At 44.8% G+C, this 21,058-nt stretch overlaps 1 protein-coding gene across 1 annotated transcript in view; it reads right to left on the reverse strand.

The window, feature by feature from the left end:
• The window catches only part of AGBL1 (AGBL carboxypeptidase 1), a 273,140-nt gene extending 253,662 nt beyond the window's left edge, over positions 1 to 19,478 (reverse strand). Inside the window, exons 1-5 of the mRNA XM_056347385.1 lie at positions 19,443 to 19,478; positions 19,260 to 19,323; positions 17,803 to 17,949; positions 15,494 to 15,625; positions 13,304 to 13,397 (exon numbers count right to left, since the gene is read on the reverse strand). Of these exons, the coding sequence (XP_056203360.1) occupies positions 13,304 to 13,397; positions 15,494 to 15,625; positions 17,803 to 17,949; positions 19,260 to 19,323; positions 19,443 to 19,478 (473 nt within the window). The remainder of the gene's footprint in view (positions 1 to 13,303; positions 13,398 to 15,493; positions 15,626 to 17,802; positions 17,950 to 19,259; positions 19,324 to 19,442) is intronic.
• Between the last annotated feature and the right edge of the window lie 1,580 nt (positions 19,479 to 21,058).

Below are 21,058 nucleotides of genomic sequence, written 5' to 3' on the forward strand. Positions count from 1 at the left end.
GCTCTAGAAATAGATCCATCAGTTTGAGTTTATATGGCATTTCACTTTCCCCGCTGGTCCTATTCAGATGAAGCACATCCATAAAGTCCAGCCAAAGGAAACTTTAAGCTTAAAACCTCTAGGGAACAGAGCTGCCTTGCAGAGTTTCTCTGAATATGCCTGAGCAAGAAGTTGCTCCACACAAGCGTAGCTACTGGCATCACCCTTCCTGTGCTGCATGATAAGGTGCAACTTGGGTAGTTGTGAGCTGGCAATAACGTCACAATATAACCCTGTAACCCTACCGAGTTCTGCCTGCTGGTGGGCGCCTGGTGACAGTACGCCTGTAGTACTAAGGCCATGGTTTGAATGTGTGAGTAGCTGTTTACACATCAGCTGCAGCACTGACAGCACACAGTGTTATATCCACCTTTGCAGTAGAGAGCAAGTGGAAAAAAAAGATATTGATGCCAGTTAATGTCCTTGCACGCAACACTCTCCATTTACCAATTTTCATGTGCTTCCCCAGTAGGTAAGCATCATTCCCCTTGCTGTGTGCTCAGGTTGGGCAGTTTCTATATATTGCTCTTACCTAAATCCCAAAGGATGGTGGTCAGAGCTAATGCTGCCTGAAAAGCTCACATGCAAGTAGAATTTCAACAAGATATATAGAAGAAAATATGCAGGAGCTGTCACCCATTTCCTCCTGTTTTCCAGCTATCCCCACTTCTCATCTCTTCCAATGATTGTGTTTCCTCAGATACATGCTTAGCCCTTCAGCACCAAATTTATTGTGAATTGGGCACTTGACAGTTTGATGGTCCAAACCGCTCCCGCCAAATGTGAACACGCTTGGGAATACTGGGATCTTTGTTTGTAAGCTGTGTGTGTACGCAATACTGAGCTTGACTGGTACTATTAAATCAGTCTCAAATTGAGAACAATGCATAAACATGCTTGAAAAACACAAAGTAGCATTCTCTTAGATTCACGTTAGGCATCTTGAATTTAAAATTCTGAATTTAAATTCATCCTGAATTTAAAAGGCATTTTTCTGTCTACACATGCAGCTAACACTCAGCAGGACTTTTCAAAGCCTCTTTGTATATTCAGGACAGAAGTACCTTTTGACTATGAGTTAAGGCCTTTAACCTGCTGAGAGGTTTTCTGCCATGGTTACATTCCCTTTGATCTTTGCATATCTAAATATCTCTGAAAATCCAGACATCCATTCAGAAAACTCAGTCCTCACTGATCCAAGTCCCTTCAGTCAACACCAATAGGCAGTTTATAAGAAATTTTTCAAATCCATCTCATATGCAAAAGAAATGCCAGTTTTACCCACTGTGTGTTGTCAAAACAGAGGACTGCAAAACACATGTAGAATGGTGCTAGAAACATATAGTACTGACTAGTTTTGCCACAGGCAAGTACAGCAAGCATGAAGTCTTTGGGAAAATAGATGTTGCAATTGCAGAGCAGGGAGGAAAGCTTATTAACTTGCCTGGGACTTTCAATAAAGGTTTAGCAGAAAAAAGCCATCCTGCTATTCACCTCCATCCAACAATTCCATGGTTTCCGTCTCACTTGACATGTGGGAGGGGGCAATGGGGATACTGGTGTATTGTGTAGTATACGCACGGAGATACGTCTTTGCAGGAAAAAGAGCCAAGGTGCAGAAAGCGAACAGCATCCACACTGCCCTGCAGCAGCTTTGCGGAGGTAAGAGCTCCAAACTGTGACAGGAAAGGCAGAAGAGTCATCTGAGGACACGTGACCAGGTTCAAACTAAATAGGATAGATGTCGTAAATGAGGATGCATCTTCTGCAGGAGCTATCTGGGCAAGTAGGCTGAGCCACCATCACAAAAGGCTACAGCTGCCAACAGCAGCAGATGCACCACCATTCCAACACCTGCTGTGAATTTGTCCTTGTCCCGTCCTCATCTCTGCAGCTGAGGCAGGACAGCAGTAGAACATCTTACTGCAGGGAAGGCAACCTGCAGGCTGCAGGTCAGAGATGAGGCTCTCTGCAACACAGTACCTCCAGATACTTAGCGTTTCAAAGAACAAAAATGGGCTATATAAGATGGCAGTGGGAATGTTATAGGTAGGGGTCCTGAGAAAGAAAGAGAAGTACATGTAGTTTAGTAACTGAACTACGCCCAAGCATCAGAGATATAGCATTCTCAGCTAGATCACCTATGCTGCTTTCCATATAGCACTTCACCCAGCTGAGATTCAACACGCAGGCTGCATTAAAATGTTGGTAGGATGACTGTACTACCAGGGGCACCCAAAGCACAGCCACAGGTTTCATCCCTACATCTACAAGCAAGGAGATTTGAGAACAGGCAGTACGCACTAGCCTCGAGTGCAACATAGGTCACTACACCATCACAGAGCTTGCAAGGCTGGTTGCAAGCCAGCATCTGGCAGTTGTGGCTGCTCCAGCCAGCCACCCACCAATCATATTTTTCAGTTCCGCATGTATAATCCTTTATGAAGCAATAAGCTGGTCACATCTTAGTGCTGGTGCCTGTTCTTCACAACGTTTAGCTAGAGGATTTAGAAGGAAGAAAAAGTCAGTAAACAAGCCAAAACGCAGCAAATAATGGGTCAAATTCTCTTGATATTTGCTGTTTGAAAGCTGCAGTGTCACACTGGCATAACTGCAGGGGCTTCTTGAAGCAGTAATTTGCAAAAGCCTAAGCAATAAAAGTTAGGGGTTTGGGTTTTTTTTTCATTTCTCCTTTCATTGGAAAGCTTCCATCTTATATAATTGAGCCAAACTCTGGGATTTGAAAACACCATATCAAAGCCAAGGCTGGTAGAACTTGAGCTGTAAATATAAGGATGAAGCAATGGGGATAAATAATTTAAAAGCACAGTTAAAATTATGGGCATTATCAGGATGGTTCTTACCCGTGCCCCTGTTTTTTCTACACAGAAAAATCTGGAAGGTGGTGAAAGCTGGAATAAACACAAGCATGTAAGTGCAATTTAAAACAACAATGGAAAACAAGAAGGGAATTAAACCTTTGAGTAGACAGTGAGAGCTGTTGTGCCATTACAATGTACATCCTATGATCCACACAAAGCCCGAACTATATCCGTTTAACACAGAAGAGGAAAGAAACGCACAGAGTAGCTGAGCCAAAGATACGGGACAATTTTCTCTTTTCTGTTCTGCAATAGCCTGGCTGTGGCTGCAGCCCGACAGCAAAAGCTTGGTCTCGGAGCCTTGACCTTTCCAAAGGTTTACACTTCAGGGGGAGTTTCCATTCCCAACCCCAGAGCTGCAGCCGTATGGGGAGTCAGCAGCCCTGCTCTTCCTCACCAGCCACTTCCCCAGGTTTTCAGGTTCTCCTCTCCTTGTTTCAAGCCCTGTCTCTGAACACATTCCAGAGCAGCTCAACTCTGGGTTTATTTACAGATTTTACTGGCATTGCTGCCATTCCAAGTGTTGCCCTGCAGATAAAGAGACCGAGAAAAGAACCCTGCCAGCGTCAGCAAGCCAGGGAGCTGCGCTGCATCTGCAGCGCCGCTGCTACAAAACCTTCTCTCGCTAACAAAACTCATTTCACCTGTGCTTGGTAAATACACTAGTATTTATAATTTCTCTTTTATTATCTATAATCAGTGTTCAATAATTACCCAAAAGAGCCTGAAAGAGACTGTGAAGACTTTGGAGCTCGCTCACTCTCTTCTGCCCGCTGGAAACGAGTCAGTTGTGTTGCCTCTGCATTGCTAAAACCATCTACCCTGCTGCTGGTAGCGGCTGCTGGTGCAGCTCCAACAGTGCTATCGGGACAGGGAATCCTGGGGTAGAGAGGCTGTTGCTAAGGGCTTTGACACCACCTCATATAACTCTGCCCAGGGCAAGTCTAATCACTGTTGTGCTTTAAAAGCACTGATAGTTCTAGAGACTGGCTTACCCCTCACATGCCAGCATCGCCAGCACTGGGGGAGCTGGAAAAAACCCACAGCAGCCCCAGGAAATTTCTTAGGGCTGTGTGGCTTGCAGGGACAGCACCTGCCCGGGGCCAGCATCATGCAAAATTGTTGCTGTAGCAGCTCTGTACTGAGGTTTCTGTTCACAGTTGTTTCCATCAAGTTTCCCTTTACCTTTGGATTGAAAGCTTTTGTGAGGAGGATTTCGGAGCCGCTTTCTACCCTCTTCATAAGGATAACAGGCTTCTGGGTGGGAGGAGAAATGACAATAAATCAAGCGAAAAGCAAAGGAGAGGAGATTCCTGGGCTGTCATATGCACTGACACACAAATGAGTGCCCTTAGCTTTATCTACTGACTCTCTGGCCTCTATCAGAGATTTACATCATTACCCAACTCATTTATTTCAAAGGGAGGAATCTTTCTTTGCCTTCTTGACACAGGAAAATGGAAGCAGGTGAAGAGGTAGGGTGGATACCTGTTCATCACCTCTACAAGCCAATTCAGACAGGCTTTGCTTAGAAACCCCTTCCCTCCGGTCCCAGTCCTCCAGGGCTCTCTGGCTGATGCTTTCTGAAAGCTTTGGCTCTTAACATCCACCCCAAGCATGCTTACGAGGTCACACAACCATGCTGCTCAACCCTCTCCTCACTCTACTCTGCCTGTTCTGCATTCGCTACACCTGCATCCTGCCTGAGCACAAACCTTCCACAGATTCACTACTGCTTTTCTCTCCCTTTTCTCATTCCCCCCATCTCTGTCCTCACTGAATGCCTTGGACACAACTGACTACACCCTCACCGCCCTTAGGAGGGCATTAGAAAGGTGTGGGTCTCAGTGTATGTATTGAGCATATAAAAAGCCTGACCCAAGGCAACCCGTGCACAGCAACACACCGTGTCTCAGATCAGCACTTCAGACATGAGATCTTTTGTCTTCTGCCATTAGACTTTTCTCCTTCTTTACCCTTATAGCCCTACCATCACTGGCAAAAGCCTCCCCTCTGCACCTCCAGACCTGGAGCAGCTTGCCCACTCTTCATCTCACAGATAGCCCATCAACTTCCAGAAGTCCTCCCAAATCCTTCATTTCTTCCTAGGTTGCATATTATTTTGTAATCCTTCTAGCTCTGGTCTCACTTGTCTTTGTTTTGATTTATTCCACTCTGTTCTGTCTGTGCTGCTTACAAAATGCCTAGCGTAACCAGTACGTGCCAGCCTTGACCTATCCTCCTGTGGCACTGTCACACTCAGCTGCAAGGAATCACGGTGAATATTAACAATTCATTTAACTCTGGGAAATGCTCTGAGATGCAACTAGTTTATGAAATTAGGTCCTACCTCCCATTTGGATGGGAGCAACAGTGGTTTCCCCAGCTACGTGGGCGATACATCTCACAGAGAGCTTTTAAGAGGCAATGCGACTGCAGTGCAGCGAAGCACCCAAGTGTTAGCTTTAATCTAGTTAGCACAGACACCAGCAGCGAGACAGATACAGCAACATGAACAATGCTCCCAGACTGGATAATATGTCCTAGGAAGCTTGGGTAGCCCACGCTGGAAGCCCTGCTGCAAGCCTTAACAGCTGTTAGCAGAATGAGGTAAATAAAACCTAGGGCGGAGAGAATTTCCCACCCAAGGAGCACAGAGTCGCCTGCAGTATAGATATACCCAAAGCCATCACGTGAGGTCGGCCACAAATTGCATCTGCCATAGCCACTGGGTGTGGAAAGTCAAGAACCTGAGAACAGCAGCAACTTGCCCTCATACCATCTTTCCAAATATAACCTGCTAGCTCGCAGTGGAAGAAATAATGGGCAAGCAAAGAAAGACCTTAGACTGAAAGCATTGTTTCTTTTCCAGACTGTTACCTCTACCTGAATTAATGTAAAACATAAGCTAGACCTAAAGGAAAAAAACCCAATGATCTCTTTCCAAATAACAGTCTCACTAAGTGGGTCCATTTATAAACCACTTCCTCCGTTCCCATGACATGCCGTTAAGCTCAGAAGTGGATTTCTCTTTATGTAGTGTTCATTCACCAATCTTTTATGCCACGGAGGTGGGTGGATTTGTCCTTAATCTTGCCATTCCAGAGGCTACCAAGAGATGGCGCCAGGGTTTCTGTATGCAACGTGTTTACCCAGCCATCTGGAACAGCCTTGCTATTCCTCTCTGCCTCATCAACTCTTCATCTATTTTCAAATCTCATCTGAAAGCACCTCTTTCTCCTTTGCCTCTGCCTCTTAATTTTTCAATTTCTCTCATCTGCTGCTATTAACGGTACAATGGCAGTAAAGTATAATTCTGAAATGTAACTCTATTTACTCTGCAAAGCAGCCCTGAGATACCATCAGTCTGAAATGAGATTTTCTAACTTATTATTAATATTAGAACAGGTCAATCTTTGAGAGAAACCATACAGACCACAGAAAGAACAGAGGAGAGGAAACTGCATAAAACTGGGACACCTTTGCCTCCAAGATAATTTCTTCTATTACAATGGCTCATTGCATTAGATTTGAAGACTAGGCTTTACTTACTTATCTCAGTGATGGACACATGTCTGCTCCATGTTATCTGAGATATTGGTCAAGTTAAAAAGATGCTTGATATACACAAGAATTTTAAAGACAACCCTTTTCCCCTTGTTGATGATGGCATCATCTCATTCAGAACACTATTTACCAGTTCTATTTAGCAGGAATTCTAGGCTAAATCCCATATAGATCAAGGCCAGATGGGAAGCATGTCATTTAGTTGTGACATAGCTCAAAAGAAAATTTCAGCCCCTCCTGTGAATTTTCCACAGGGATCAAATAAACCAAACAGAAATTTGAGAATAAGCAGGCACTAAACATTGATTAATTCTGACCACATTCCAATAGAATCATGTGTTACTTTCCAATTAAATATCCAAACCACTCAACACGATTAATGGCAAAACACAGACTAACAAGTGGAATTAAGGATGATTTGCTTTTGATGTCCTATCAGGAACCATTGCCAAATAAACAAAGGCATAAAGCTGTATGTGGAGCATTTCTCAAAAAGAAGCAGTCACAACAGCTCCCATATCAGATTGCAGAGGAACTAATCACCATGTTGGTCTGTCGAGTTTCTTCTCATTCCCAAAATATTGGCTGGCAGTGACCATGCAACATGTTCTTCTGTTCAAACAGAAAGCAGCTGAAAGTTTAGGACAATCCAGGAGATGGAACTGTAGCAAATGTATATGGTGGTCTACCAGCAAGAAGTTATCCAGGATTAAGCCTGAGGAAATTCTTAACAGCCTGCGCTGGGTCTAGGTTGCATTTGCAATTAGATCTCTTCCATTTGTCTTTCCATCCTTCTTAACGGAAGACGTAAGTCTAGTATTCAGGTCATCCCTGCTACACATCTCCTCTTTTTCTTTGTCTAAAAGAGACATAGCCCACTGCTGTTCCAATTTCTTCTGCTGTTGTTAAGGTCACAGGAGGTCACTTTTACAAGTATTTGCCGATGTGGCAGCTTGGTCACTTTTCAACACTATGGGCTCAACACTTACATTTTATCTTGCATGAAAAGCACCAGTTCCAAGATGAGAAAACAGAATCTCAGCTGTGTGCAAATAGGTTTTATAGAAAAGCAGAGTAATACATATATATATAAATGTATAGTCATATATTGACTATATATTCATACAGTCAACACCTATTTTGAAACTATATACAGCCTCTTAACTTATATTTTCAGCACTTCCAGGGCTTTCATATTCCCCTTGGTCAATCTGACACAACGTCTGATTAAATAGGGACCCATCAGAACTGGGCTTTTAGCTTTAGATGTGCCTTCTTGATCACCTTGACATTCCTCTCTTCGCTTGCACAAGCTCTGCTTTCAGTGCTTCAGTAAAAACCTTTTCAGCTCACATTGTGACAGAAGCATGTGACACAGGAACCACTGCCCAGCCATGGCAACAGTGTCATCGTTATTCTTGCACATTTCAGATTCACGAGTCACTCCCCACCTCAGATCGGCCCTGAGCACACATCACCAAAGACAAGGCACCTGGTGCTCTTATTTCCTCCTGCGTTTTGAGCCCTAATGCTAGCTGGGGAGGACTGCATTTTCCACATCTCTCTCAGCAACCATCTACCTGAGCCCACCTTAAACGCTCATCACGCTGCTTCCAAGCTAACCCCTCCAGACTCAGCCTCCACTCAGCAGAGAGAAATAAATGCTTCCAAGCCACCTGAAGCTTCTAGAGGCAAACATTTGATACAGGGGAAGAAAACTTGCTTCTTTTCTCCTTTAGCATGTGAGGAGTCCAGATATCCACCCCGGATGGAATAGAGTTACACAAGAGGATTTCCTTCCTTTAATGGAAAGAAAGATTATGGGCAAGGGTCTGTGGAGCTGGGACCATTCAATCAGCACCAAACATAAGAAGAATTGCGATCAAATGTCAGAAGTGGGCAATGCTGGACATGAGCAAAAGCAGATAATTTCTGCATATCACATTTTTGAGTGAATTCATTTGGCACCATTCCCAGACCTTTTTTATTCACTTTCCACTTTTAATTAAGTAGTCAAACTTTACTGGAACAGCCCAGTGTAGAAAGCCAAGGTTTGTGAATGCTCACAGAAGGAGAGGTTTAATTCTGACAAATACTCATTCTTGCGGCAATCTCTCATATGAGGTTTATGCAAACACTCACCATTAGCCAGCTCTGCACAGTGTGGTAAATAGATGTACTCACAAAAAGCTTTGAGAAACAAAGACATTTTAAAAGACTTTCTAAATTGCTTTTAATAAAACTGCAGAAATAAGACTGCCTGCCAACCTTTTAACAGAAAAAAAATAACATAAGGGAGGCAACAACCCAGACACAGGTCACACCATCATTTTCCACATAGGAAGGAATCATAAATTCTGGGGGTTTATTTTGACTCACTTTGATAAACTGCATTCAGCTTGAGTAGTCCTAGAAGAGGCCAGCACAACACATAGCCACGGACAACACAGAGCCTCCAGCGCCGTTGGCCTGACGTGCCAGCAGCCTGGGGAGGATACCTGATGCTTGGCCATGTGGAGACAGCGTCCTACAGAAGGGACCCAGCTCCTGGTTGGCCAAAGGAAAAAAAAAAAAAAAAAATCTACCACTGTAACATTCTGCATCCAGCTGCTCACAACACATCCAAAAATCTCACAGAACAAGTAAGTTGGGAAAACGAGCGAGGGTGTTGAAAGGGATGACACTGGAAAGCAAGGGAAGGGTAGAAGATATGGAACATATGGGGAATAAAAAAGGTGAAAGGAGCAGGGACCATTGCACTGTGTGGGACATCAGGGATGTTGCATTAGAGAAGGTGTTGATGGAGTGAAGATTTCAGTGTCACACACACTCGCATCAGATATCCCAGCTACTGGCATAAACAGAACATCACCTTGCTTTATTTTACACTGTCCCTATAAAAGGTATCAGAAAACTCTCTGCAGCACAGCATTATGAGAGATGAGCAAGACAGCCTGACGTCTCCATCTCTTGGATTTCACAGTGCTTAAGAGTTCTCTAAACCTCAGCGAGTTTCACAATTTTTTCGTATGTCTCTTACTTCAGATATGGGTTGTCCTGGGGAGATCCATACAGTCATGGCACCAGCAACCTGAAGACCTCAAATGCCCAACTAAGACCAATAAAGTCCATGAGTCACAGTCTCAGGGGAATCAGAGCTACTTGGCATGCACCCAGAGAAGGTCAATTGGAGCATGGGAGACTATTTCTAAATAACCCAGAGCTTTGCCACTGCAAAAAATAAATAGGACTCTGTATCTTGTTTCCACATCTTAGCTGGCTAAATAAATAGCTCTCATAGTGCGCTCTCCAGGGCAGATTCTTAAAGTGACCTTGGTCCTGCTGCTGCCCAGAACAGGAGAATGCGGGTGTATCCACAAGAGAAGTGGTGCCTTTCCAATGCTGTATTCCTGGCAGCTGATCAAAGAACAGGGATAATCTCAGCCCCCACAGCTGCCAGCTGTTCCTACCCAGCAGGAAGGCAAACGATGGTGGCACATAGTTACGAAATGGAGAGAAGGTATCAAGAGCAAATACAAAAGGAGGATCAGAGGCTTGCTGGCAGGACATGGGAGTTTTCCTCCGTAGGCAGGTTACAGATAAGTGTTCTCTTCAAGTTCTGTCCAGATGACCAAGACGAAGCAGATGTTTTTGTCACCAGCTAACTACGCAAAATAACCCGCTGCAGATTTCAGCATAGCCACAGCAACTTTGGAAGAGCCACACCAGTGTCAGATGACCAGGAGCACATGCTGAACTAGACAAAGCACGTGACCCCTTTTTATTTCTTTCTCCCCATCTCAAAAAAAAAGTACATAATCTTCCTCCCCCAGTCACCCTACAAGTTATTAACTAAAACAGCTCAGAGAAAAACACGACATTTTCCCATGTACCCACCTCCATTTTCTGATGAATTCTAAAGACGCCCAGGATTTTCAGACCATAGCTATCCCAGGCATTCACTAATACTGGGAAAAAAGATTTGTAACCCACCCTACATCCCAGACTAGTAGTCTCAGGACTTAAATTCTTACCAGTGACACCTCTTGAAACCACTATTCCCCAGTGAGAAGAGTGTTTCCAAACAGACTGCAAGCAAGTACAAACCCTACCAAATAATAAGAGACTAGTGCCTTTAAATAGGTTGCAAGCCTTTTTTTGAAATAGAGCAGGTTTGTGCGCTTCTTCTGATATAAACCAGCCTGTCTCCACTGAGCCATTGACCTTCTCAGCTGCTTCTAGTTATTAAATGAAACAAGCGGCTCTGAGCACTAGGCAGGCCAGCTGAGTGTCTACCAGGCTTCAGCTGATTTATGGCTCTTGCTCGTTAAACCAAGTGTAGGTGGGGACCACATCACCTTTTTCTGTGAGCTGGGTCCCAGGAAAGATTTTATCTTCCATTTGCATATAAAAATATGCTTTAAGAACACAAATATCTTAAGGAAAAAAAGGAAATTGGGAAACTGAAGTAGCAATGAGGATGCTGAGGTAGGCAATGATTAATGTATAACATACCTTTCCCCAAAGGGAAAATAAATCCAAACTTTTCAGCTGTAAATAAAATGGCCTATTAGAAATAAAACTGGAGTTTTATCGAGGGGAAATTTTGAGTTTGCACTTTCTGCGGGGGGTGTGTATGTCCCAAGTGGAAAGAAAGGTCCATTGAGGAGTTCAAAACAATTCTTCTACAATTAGATAGAAGAAAGAAAAACCCAGATATTGCACGTTAACAACCTGGAATCATTGAAATAAAAAGCAGTGTGTTTCTTTGAAGGGTATTTCTTTCCCTTTCTGCTAAGAAATGAGTATTCTAGACCACTTTAGAGCCTATGTTACAACAGTCCTCAGCAGCACTAGCTGCATTTCCAAATGAATCTCAGCAAAAAGCCAGGCTGGAAATGCGTGACAGATACCAAGTTTTCTACTTCCCTCAGAGGAAACAGCGAGTGCAAAAGGCAGCTTTGTACAAAATTCTTCTAAAAAACCTTTACACAGCCAGCCCCATTGCTTAACAGAGAACAGATACAGGCCCAAGTCCCATTACACACAGATCCTGGCCCATGAGGCTATCACAGCAGTAGAGCTGCTAACGCTAGTTTAATCACAGCCAACACTTCCACAGGAAGGAAACTAGGGAATCGAGTGGAATTTGCTTTCCTAGTTAACCCAGCTCTGGGTGTAACTCATCCTGGGCATCCCTGTCATACATAAAGAGTTCTCTGGGCTCCCTGACTCTTAAAGATTGAAGTTATAACATGAGGTCTGAGGGTTATCTTACAAGGTGCTCAGATATCCTAGGAATAATATCCTAGCAATAATATTCTAGTAATAATATTATTTGGGTTGGGTTGGGTAGTGTCCAAACCCCCTTGTAGGAAACATCCTGATACTATGCTTTTGGACAGACCATGCCAAAGAACCACAGGTACTCTGCCTAAGAGAGAACTGAAGCTGTGAAGCAGTTCCAGGTGCTTAACAGTATACTAGAGAGCCAAAAATGCAGGCAAAATTGAGCTGGCTTCCATTAACAAGGCAGCTGCAGGAAGCTGTGCATCTGCTGGGCCCACTCAGTATCTTATTTAGCAAAGTAAACCGCTAAAATTTTTTTATAGCCCCAGATATGTAGGCAGAACTGGAAGAATGCTGCATTTAGCAAATAACAGTACCATATGTGTACACGCAAGTTCATCACTTGCGGCTAGTGGAAATTAATTCAAATTGCTTCCCATGCAATGTATTGTGTAACTGGCGGTACTGGGAGAACTGGTACCAGACCTTGATGATAACAGCAGGATGGACATTGTGTACTAGTGCCCTTATACAGAGTGACTGACCCCTAGTTCAACCATAGCTAAGCAAATACCGGTCAAACTGTTGTGCCATGTCTGTCCATCCAATTCTCACCTACATGCTCAAACTAAAGCTACTTCCTCAGTAATCAGCTGCCATGAATCGTGTCAGGTCCACGCAGAAGCCCAAACTGACTGAATGTTGCCACGTCCTTGCTGAGATGTGCATGAACAAGTGGGGACTATGTGCTCCACAAGGCATTCCATGTCTAAGCAGGAGAGCTGGCAGGTTCTGTGTTGCTTAAGCAAATGGGATTGTGTGGGCACAGCTCATAGCAGTAAATTCTGCCTCCTGTTTGTAATGAGCAAGCCCCAAAAAATGTGGTATGTCCTTCTGTGGGTGTTTTCTACGTTACAAAGTTTGCCTTGAAAGACATCTGAGGAAGTGGTCAGAATGGACAATTCGGGGACTAATGTTCAGCGTTAAGGTGTAGATATAAAAGGGACTTGCTGTCTTCAGAAAAAAACTATTTGAAATATTTGGGATGGGCTTTAAAACAGACCTAGATTAATCCTGCCAAGAACTGTCACACTTCAAAAATATCACGATGACCTGATCACAACTGTCTGCAAAAGAAAGATGAGGCACCACTGCCACGATGCCACTGTACCTGTCCCCAGACCAGTGGTGGCAGCAGGCTCTTGCTAAGGGGTAGGCAGAGCAGTTTGTCTGCTGCCAGTACATGCTTCTCAAAATCCAGTCCTTATTGGGTGATACCTTGCAATCAAACTGCCGTCGCTGTATAGGGTACGCTACAAATCAATGGCCACCAGCATGAATCATATGATGAATCACAGTATTAACGTGTCCTTCAGGGAACTATTTCTGCCTCTTAAAAAACCCTGCAGATTTAACGTGAATGGAAATTGGGCATCCGTTTCTGATTTCTTTGCCTCTTCAAGTGGAACCAAAATTTTATTTCTCGCTGTCCTGGAAAGATGAGTTCCCTTGGGGCTACCGCCTACCTGACTGTCCTGACGTGTCTCTTGCTGTAGGGGGTGATGACTTTGAAAAGCAACTCCATGGCTCCATTGATGCCAAGCGTAGTTCCTGTGGTAACTGAGCCAATAAAAGAGAAAAGCTGTCAGATCTGAAGCAGGTGGTCTGCAATATTGTGTTTAGAGGTGATGTGGAGAAGGGGGTAGCTGCCCCTGTGGCAATGAGCAGATTCTCTGGGCTCCCAGCTGGGCTTCAGAGGTCACTTTACAAGCACAGAAGCTGAAGCACAAAACTGTGGACACAACCTGAGACAAGATCAGATGCAAAAGCAGTCTTGCAGTTCTTCCCTGAGTTCCCAAAGCCCCTTTTCCTGTAAAAATTTTACTTACCAGAGGACAAATCACAGTTAAATATGTAATAAACTGTTAAATAGTAAATCCCAGCAAAATGACAGGGCTCAAATTCATCCCACATTTCCCACAGGCAACTCCATGAGGACAGCTTATTTCACAGGGGCATGGAGGGCAGAGTTTTTCTTTCTGTGCTATTATTCAGCAGTATGGAAGGGGCTTTCAGCAACCTGGGCTGGTGGGAGGTGTCCCTGTCCATGGCAGGGGGCTTGGAACTAGGTGGTCTTTAAGATCCCTTCTGACTCAAACCGTTCTATGATTCTGTAGTTTTGGGGGTCAGGAGTGTTTCTGAATGCAGCTTAATTTCAGCTAGGCCATTAAAGCTGTTACCTTTAACACAACTGGTTGCAGAGATTGTGAAGGGAGTAACCCAGAGCAAAGAACCGATGTGTGTGACAAGGAGTCATCTTTTCTGCTTTCATAACTAAGCGCTCTCAGATTTTTATATGCTTCTGGATCCTCTTTAGTTCCACCCCATAAAAATAAGGTTGGGAGTATGTAATCTCCTGGTTTGGTACCACATCCCCACAGATCTGCACCTGACCTCTCCCATTGCTTCCCAGCTGGGCCACAGAGCCCCCAAAGTCAGCGTTACCTCTGGAGGGGGAAGCACATCTGGAGAATGCTGGATATACCTGGAGAGGGACAGAGACGCTCCAGCAAAGGAGCAGAGGTGGTGTTCTGGCGTCTGAGATTAACAGCAAGGAGGCCAGGCTGCAGTGTGCATCCTAAAACCTCTGCAACAACTGCAGCTTAGCTGAGATGCAGGTGCACTGAAGCAGGGACCAGGGAAGCGTGCAGATTATTTTGGGTGGGAGGCAGCGCAGGGTCACTACACAGCTGTGAAACCCAAATAAAGGCACATTTCAGCTTCTGGCCTTGGCTGCATTTTCCGTTACACTCAGCCTTTCAAATACTGCTTATCACAGGGAGAGGGCTTGAATGTTGAGGCTTGGCTGCTTGCCTGAGAAAGTCCATTGCATGAAGCTAGCTCCCGTACTGATAGAAGGGACCTGCAGGGCTGAGCGCCAGGAGTGCTAAATCTTAGGATGCATATAGCAGACTGCAGACAGGATGGCCGTCAAGAATTATCTGCTGGGTGAGGGATGTGGGGAAGAAGAGGAAAGAGTCAGAGTCAGCAAAGAGAAATTTGTGCTGACAAATGCAGTGCTCTATAGCCGGGCAAGCCTGTATGAATCTGTACTGATCCTGGGAGAGAATACTGGAAATCCCATCGCTTGAATCATTTAATATGAGGGCATTGCCAAGCAAGAAAGGCTGGGACAGTGCATGGGGTGGGGGATAGGAGGGATACTAGGTGGAAGACCAGGATCTAATATGTAATTCCTGAGGGACCTTGAATGAGTAGCTAATTTCTCTCTCCCTGTTTCTCCACCTGTATTTTCCTTCCTTGGGAGCTGCTCTGAGGATCAATACAATCAACAACAGTGAGCCATTAGGCTGTTATGGTAATGGGAACTGCATAGAGACTTAACGTACCCAAGTCTCAAAGCAAAGGAATCGACTCCCTGTATTCTAGAATAGGAGAACACTGCCGTTAATATTTTTCTCTACAGTGCTTTTATTTTCATAGTCCATAGATGAAATACACTGTAAAGGCTGTATAGCCCCCGTGGGGACCACCTCTTTCTATGGTCGTTCTGGCTTTTGTGCCTGATTCTGTATATTAACAGTGCATTCAGGCAGTAACCTTAATCAGGAATGATGTTTCTTTGCACTGAAATGAGTAAACAAGAACTCTGACAGTTGTCACAGAGAGGAAAAGAGGAAAATGCAGGAACTCACCATTAGAAGCACAAACCCGCAGGACCCAGAGGCAGTGGATGAGGTGCAGGTGGTGACCCAGGTTTCTTCTTATGAGGCTCAGTATTATATCAGTTGCTTCTGCCTTCTGCACTTTCAGCCCAAACTTCCTATCTGTGAAAAGCAAATAACTATTACAAAGACCAGATCTCTGCAGCAGTGCTGATAAACATATTTGCACCCAGTCTTATAAATCAAGATCTCATAACAAATGCATTCAAATGTATCAATGAGTTAGATCAACATTATTCTCACTGAAAACAGGAAAAAAAAACCAAAAGCATCGAGTCCCTCAGGCATGTCAGCTGCAACGCCCAGCTTGGTGTCATCTGCAAAATTTCTGAGGGTGCATTCGATCCCACTGTCTATGACATTGACAAAGATATTTGACAGTACTGGTCCCAATACAGACCCCTGAGGGACACCACTTGTCACTGATCTCCATCCAGACATTGAACCATTGACCGCTACCCTCTGGGTGCAACCATCCAGCCAATTCCTTTTCCACTGAATAGGTCATCCATCAAGTCCATATGTCTCCAATTTAGAGAGGAGAACGTTGTGGGGGACAGTGTCAATGGTGTTACAGAAGTCCATAGATGACATCCTTATCTCTTCCCTTGTCCACTGATCATAGAAGGCCACTAGGTTGGTCATACAAGACTTGCCCTTGGTGAAGCCATGCTGGCTGAGTCAGATCACCTTCCTGTGCTCCCTTTGCCTTAACCTAGCTTCTAGGAGGCTCTGTTCCATGATATTGCCAGGCACAGGGGTGAGCCTGAGAGGCTGGTAGTCCCCAGGGTCCTTCTTTCTACCCTTTTTAGCAATGGGTGCAGTGTTTCCCTTTTTCCAGTCACCAGGGACTTCACCTGACTGCCATGACTTTTCAAATATCATGGAGAGTGGCTTGGCAACTATATCAGCCAATTCCTTCAGGATTCTGGGATGTATCTCATCAGGTCCCATAGACTTATGTATGTTTGTGTTCCTCAGGTAGTCTTGAACCTCATCTTCTCTTACAATGGAGGGACTTTCCTCCCCCAGTCTCTGCCTTGATGTCCATCCACTCAAGAGGTGTGGGAATGGAGGTGGCCAGTGAAGGCTGAGGCAAAAGTGTTGTTGAGTACCTCAGCCTTCCCCTTGTCCGTTGTTACTAGTTTGCCGGTTGTGTTCATCAGGAGGAATACACCTTCTTTGACCTTCCTTTTCTAGCTGACATAAGTATAGAAGCCCTTCTTACTATTCTTTGCATCCCTTGCCAGGTTTGGCTCAGCTGCACCTTGGCCTTCCTGAGCCCATCCCTACGTAACTGGACAATGTCCCTGTACTCTTGCCAGCATACCTGACACTGCTTCCACTGCCTGTGCATTTCCTTCTTGCTCTTTAGTTTGACCAGCAGGTCTTGACTCAGCCATGCCAGTCTCTTGCCTTCCTTTCCCGATTCTTACATATGTGGATTGAGAGCTCTTGTACTCTACGGAAAGTGTCCTTAAAGAACTGCCAGCTCTGTTCTCCCTTATCCCTGAGGGCAGTTTCCCGGGGGCCCCTATTGACTAATTCCTGCAACAGCTGGAAGTTTGTTTTCCTAAAATCCAGGGTCCTGGCTTTGCCTCTCCCATACCCCTCAGGACTGTGAAATCTACCAGTACGTGATCACTGCCAATCTTGACATGCACCGCAGCACGGTGGCTTTCAACTCCTCCTGTTTGTTGCCCATGCTGCATGCATTGGTGTAGAGGCACTTCAGCTGGGCTGTCAGCCCTGTCACCTTTTTTCCTTTGAGGTATTTCATCAGAGTTTCCCTGTTGGCCCCGTTACCTCAGGAGCCCATGGGTCACCTCTGTAAGACTTCAGGTGTGCTTCAGTGTACCCAGCACGTCTTGGAGCAACAGGCTGAGGGCCCTTGCTAGCATCCCATCCCTCTAACCTTGACATGTTGGCCCACAGCTTGTCATGGGCTGGTGTGATATCCCCTCACCCTTCAAGTCTAGTTTAGAGGTCTGTCAATCAGGAAACATCAAGCAAATTTTCTTCTGGGAGGACTTTTAGCCACAAGGCCAACCCAAAGCAGAACAGGGGTGAAAGCTGTGTTTAGAAACAGCTCTACGCACAGATACGCCCTCCCTGTCCTGTCCCAGGATCTCTACCTGGCCAAACCACAGACAAGCAGCACACCCCCGACGAATAAACTCACAGCTGTCTATCAGGCACTTCCCAGCGCTGATTACTGCTGGGGCCATCCATTAGTTTTGAGCCCCCCACCCAAAGAGCCCCCCACGGCTCAGCAGTACCTCGCTGGCCGACCCTGGCCAGCAGGCGAAGCAGGGGCAGGAGGGTGCTGAGGTCGGGCGGCTCGGTCCGGGCAGCGGCAGCGAGAGCCTGCAGCAGCGCCTCGCTGCCCCCTTTGCTGATCACGTACTGAATCCTCCGGCCGGTCCCTGGGGAAAAGAGGAGAGACTCTGCTCAGGGCATCCTTTCCTTGAGCCGCTGCTGTCGCAAACCCTCACCCCGCATGGAGCACACAAAGCTCCCATGACCTTCCAACGATGTTTTGCAGCTATAAACCCAAGGGCATCTGCTGAACTGATCGTGAATCTCAGGTGCCCCTGGACTAGAGGCATGGCTAATGGCTGCATGGTGAAACTGTGCACGCTACTGCCTCTTGCTCTGGCAGTCATTATCTTTACAAACCCACGTCCTGCAGTTTTTCATTGTGCATTGAAATGCAACAGAGAGGAATAAGCAGAGACACCAACAGGTTTCAAAGGAGCAGAAGGCTCAGTGATCTTTTCTTAGATACTGGAAATTAAACAAGCAAAGGACTAAAGCTGCAACGGGCTTTTGCCAAATGAAAAGGAATCCTAGGGAAGCTTTGGAGACAGATTTCAAACAAATCCAGGTATCCAAAGAAACCACACGCTAATCCTGCGAGCCCTACTGTGTCAACAAACATTGATCCATGGGCAACTTCAGCTGCAACTTCAGGCTCCATGGATGGAGGAAGCCGCAGGCTCAGCTCCTGGTGGGTGACAGCACTTCCTACCTCCCAGGCAGGGAGCCCATCCCGCTAGTGGGAACAGCACTGCAGGGCTTCGGAAGAGGGGCACCGCCATGTCTGCGGTGGGCTCAGAGGAGCAGGGAAGGCAGGAGGCTCCAGCACTCACCACTGCAGCCCCCGCAGCCCAGCTCACGGGGTTCAGAATTGTTTAGCAAATGACACTTCTGAGGTGGAGCAGGAAGGAAAAGAAACTCCTTTTTTTTAATTTTTTTTCCCAGTTCTTTTGCCAATTCATTTATTTTCTCATATGGCTCAGGCACAGGCAGAGACGTGCCTTCCCTGCAGCCCTGAGGTGGAGGTGCCTGCCGTGGAGATGCTGAGCTCTCTCCATCAGAGTCCTTGTGCCCTGGGAAGCCAGGCTCCTCTCCCTGTCCCACAGCCCTCTCTCCAATGGCACTGGCGAACATTTCCAGTGGCTGACTGCCAGAGTTTATGAAATACTTTGAAAGTCATGGGCATCTTTTAAGCAAAAAAATAAAATTGAGACTCTCTCTGAATCTTTTTTTTTCCTTTAACCTACTAAAAAAGCTCAGTTTTCCAAACACAGGAGTAAAGACTGCTGATCTATGGACACAATTCCTGTTTTCTTCACCTTGCAAACATCTGGCCAAGTTTATGCAAGTATGAATTCCCTGACCTATTTGAAGATCCCTAGCCCACAGGCATTGCCTCAGACCTTTGCTTCCTTACCCAGAGAGAGCAGGTCAGTGAGGACACTAAGAACACTCAGGATGACATCCTTGTCACAGGAGCTCTGAAATGGAAACACACCAAATTTAGGGATCAGTTCAGAACAGCAAATTTCAGGCTACACAGGGTTGCAGCGCATCATGCAATCTAGAGGCACAGAGATCCTTGTTTGATACTGAGTACTTTTTGTGCCATCTGGCCAGTGAAATGTGGAACCATACTGATAACACATTTTAAAAACCTCTGACAGACATACTGATCATACTACACAACATCCTTAAAATTATATATTCTTAGATAATTCTTAGATTTAATAGACAGTAGCATTTCTGCAAGGTTTACATCTAAATTCTAAATTACATCTCTCTTTCTTGGTTTGGTCTGCTACCTCAAAGTTGAGGAAATTCTGTATCACACAGAAATGACAGATGTGGGGTGCTCTTCCATGACAGCATCCCTTCTTACTGGGAGTTGAAGAATAATATCTTTAAACTATATTAATCTCATTTACAAGAAAATTCTCCCGTCTTTGCAGCTTTGCAGCTATAGCCACAAGGAAGCCTGGAATTTGGGGACCAGAAAGATGCCCTAAACTTATTTTTAATCAAGACCAAGTAACCATCACACCTTGACATCACACATTCTGCTTTAGATTCGCTTTAAATTTTGCACTAGAGGAAAAAGATATACTGTATTTGCAGAGAAGGAAACACATGATATCTACCACCCATGAGACACAAGACCCCTTCTTTAATCCTTTGACAACCAGATTTCACTGCTGCAACTGAAGAATTAATCACAATTCTGTATTGCTGTATGAGGGATTTGGGTTAAGTTCTAGATGTCTTAGATTCTGTACGGATACAATACGACACAGTACAAATTTCAAATATAATAGAAAACTTGCATTTCTGTAGGCTTGGTCCTGAAGAACCTCAGGATCACATGATCTATAATGGAAACACTTTATCTCTCATTAAATTACTACAATAGGATAATATTTTACAAATAAATGGCTCCTATATTTCTGAATGTTGAAGTGCTTCAGCCACTTAACCTGCTAGTATGTATTCTAGATATATGGGATCATTTTACCAGCTGAATTGATTCGACCATTCTCTGACATATTTAACATTATGCAGCTGAATATTTAAGGCAAGGAACTCAGAAGTAACACCTAGTAAAAAGAAATTCTAGAAAGAATATTGGGGAAATCTAATTCAGATCTATAACAATGACTATTATTGCAAATGGAGTTTTCTTTTCCAGTGGATCCCTGCTGAAGTCACAACATAAGCTGACACAGTGCTGATAGTTATGTAGCTAGTTAGGGAGCTGCGTATCATACCTCCTCCTCCTTTCTTATAGTTGGGGAGCATATGCATTTAGTGAGACATGGGAATGAAGCGAGAAAATGGCCAGTCTTCACAGTCAGAGCAGGTGACTGTCAGCTTGGAGAACCAGGTTTCCACTTCTGTTGCAGAACTCCCATAGGATGCTCAGCAGTTCCCTTCAACCAAAACTCATTCTTTAGTGGCAAATTATATGTGCTGTCTTCTGCATGTAATAATCTATGTTACCGCTGAGTTTCCTAACTTCAACATCCTTAAAATTATATATTCTTAGATAAATTTTTAAAAATCATAATTATTAACAAAAACAAACTCCAAATCTCTGAAAAACAGAATTACCATCATGCTGGTTTTGGTCAATCACCAGCGCTGAGTGCTCAATACACATTTCATGCTGGCATGAGTGAGCAACAGGGACATGAGTATCAGCAGGGGAGTGAGATAAGA

This window comes from Falco biarmicus, chromosome 7, assembly GCF_023638135.1.
Source record: "Falco biarmicus isolate bFalBia1 chromosome 7, bFalBia1.pri, whole genome shotgun sequence".
NCBI classification, from domain to species: Eukaryota; Metazoa; Chordata; class Aves; order Falconiformes; family Falconidae; genus Falco; species Falco biarmicus.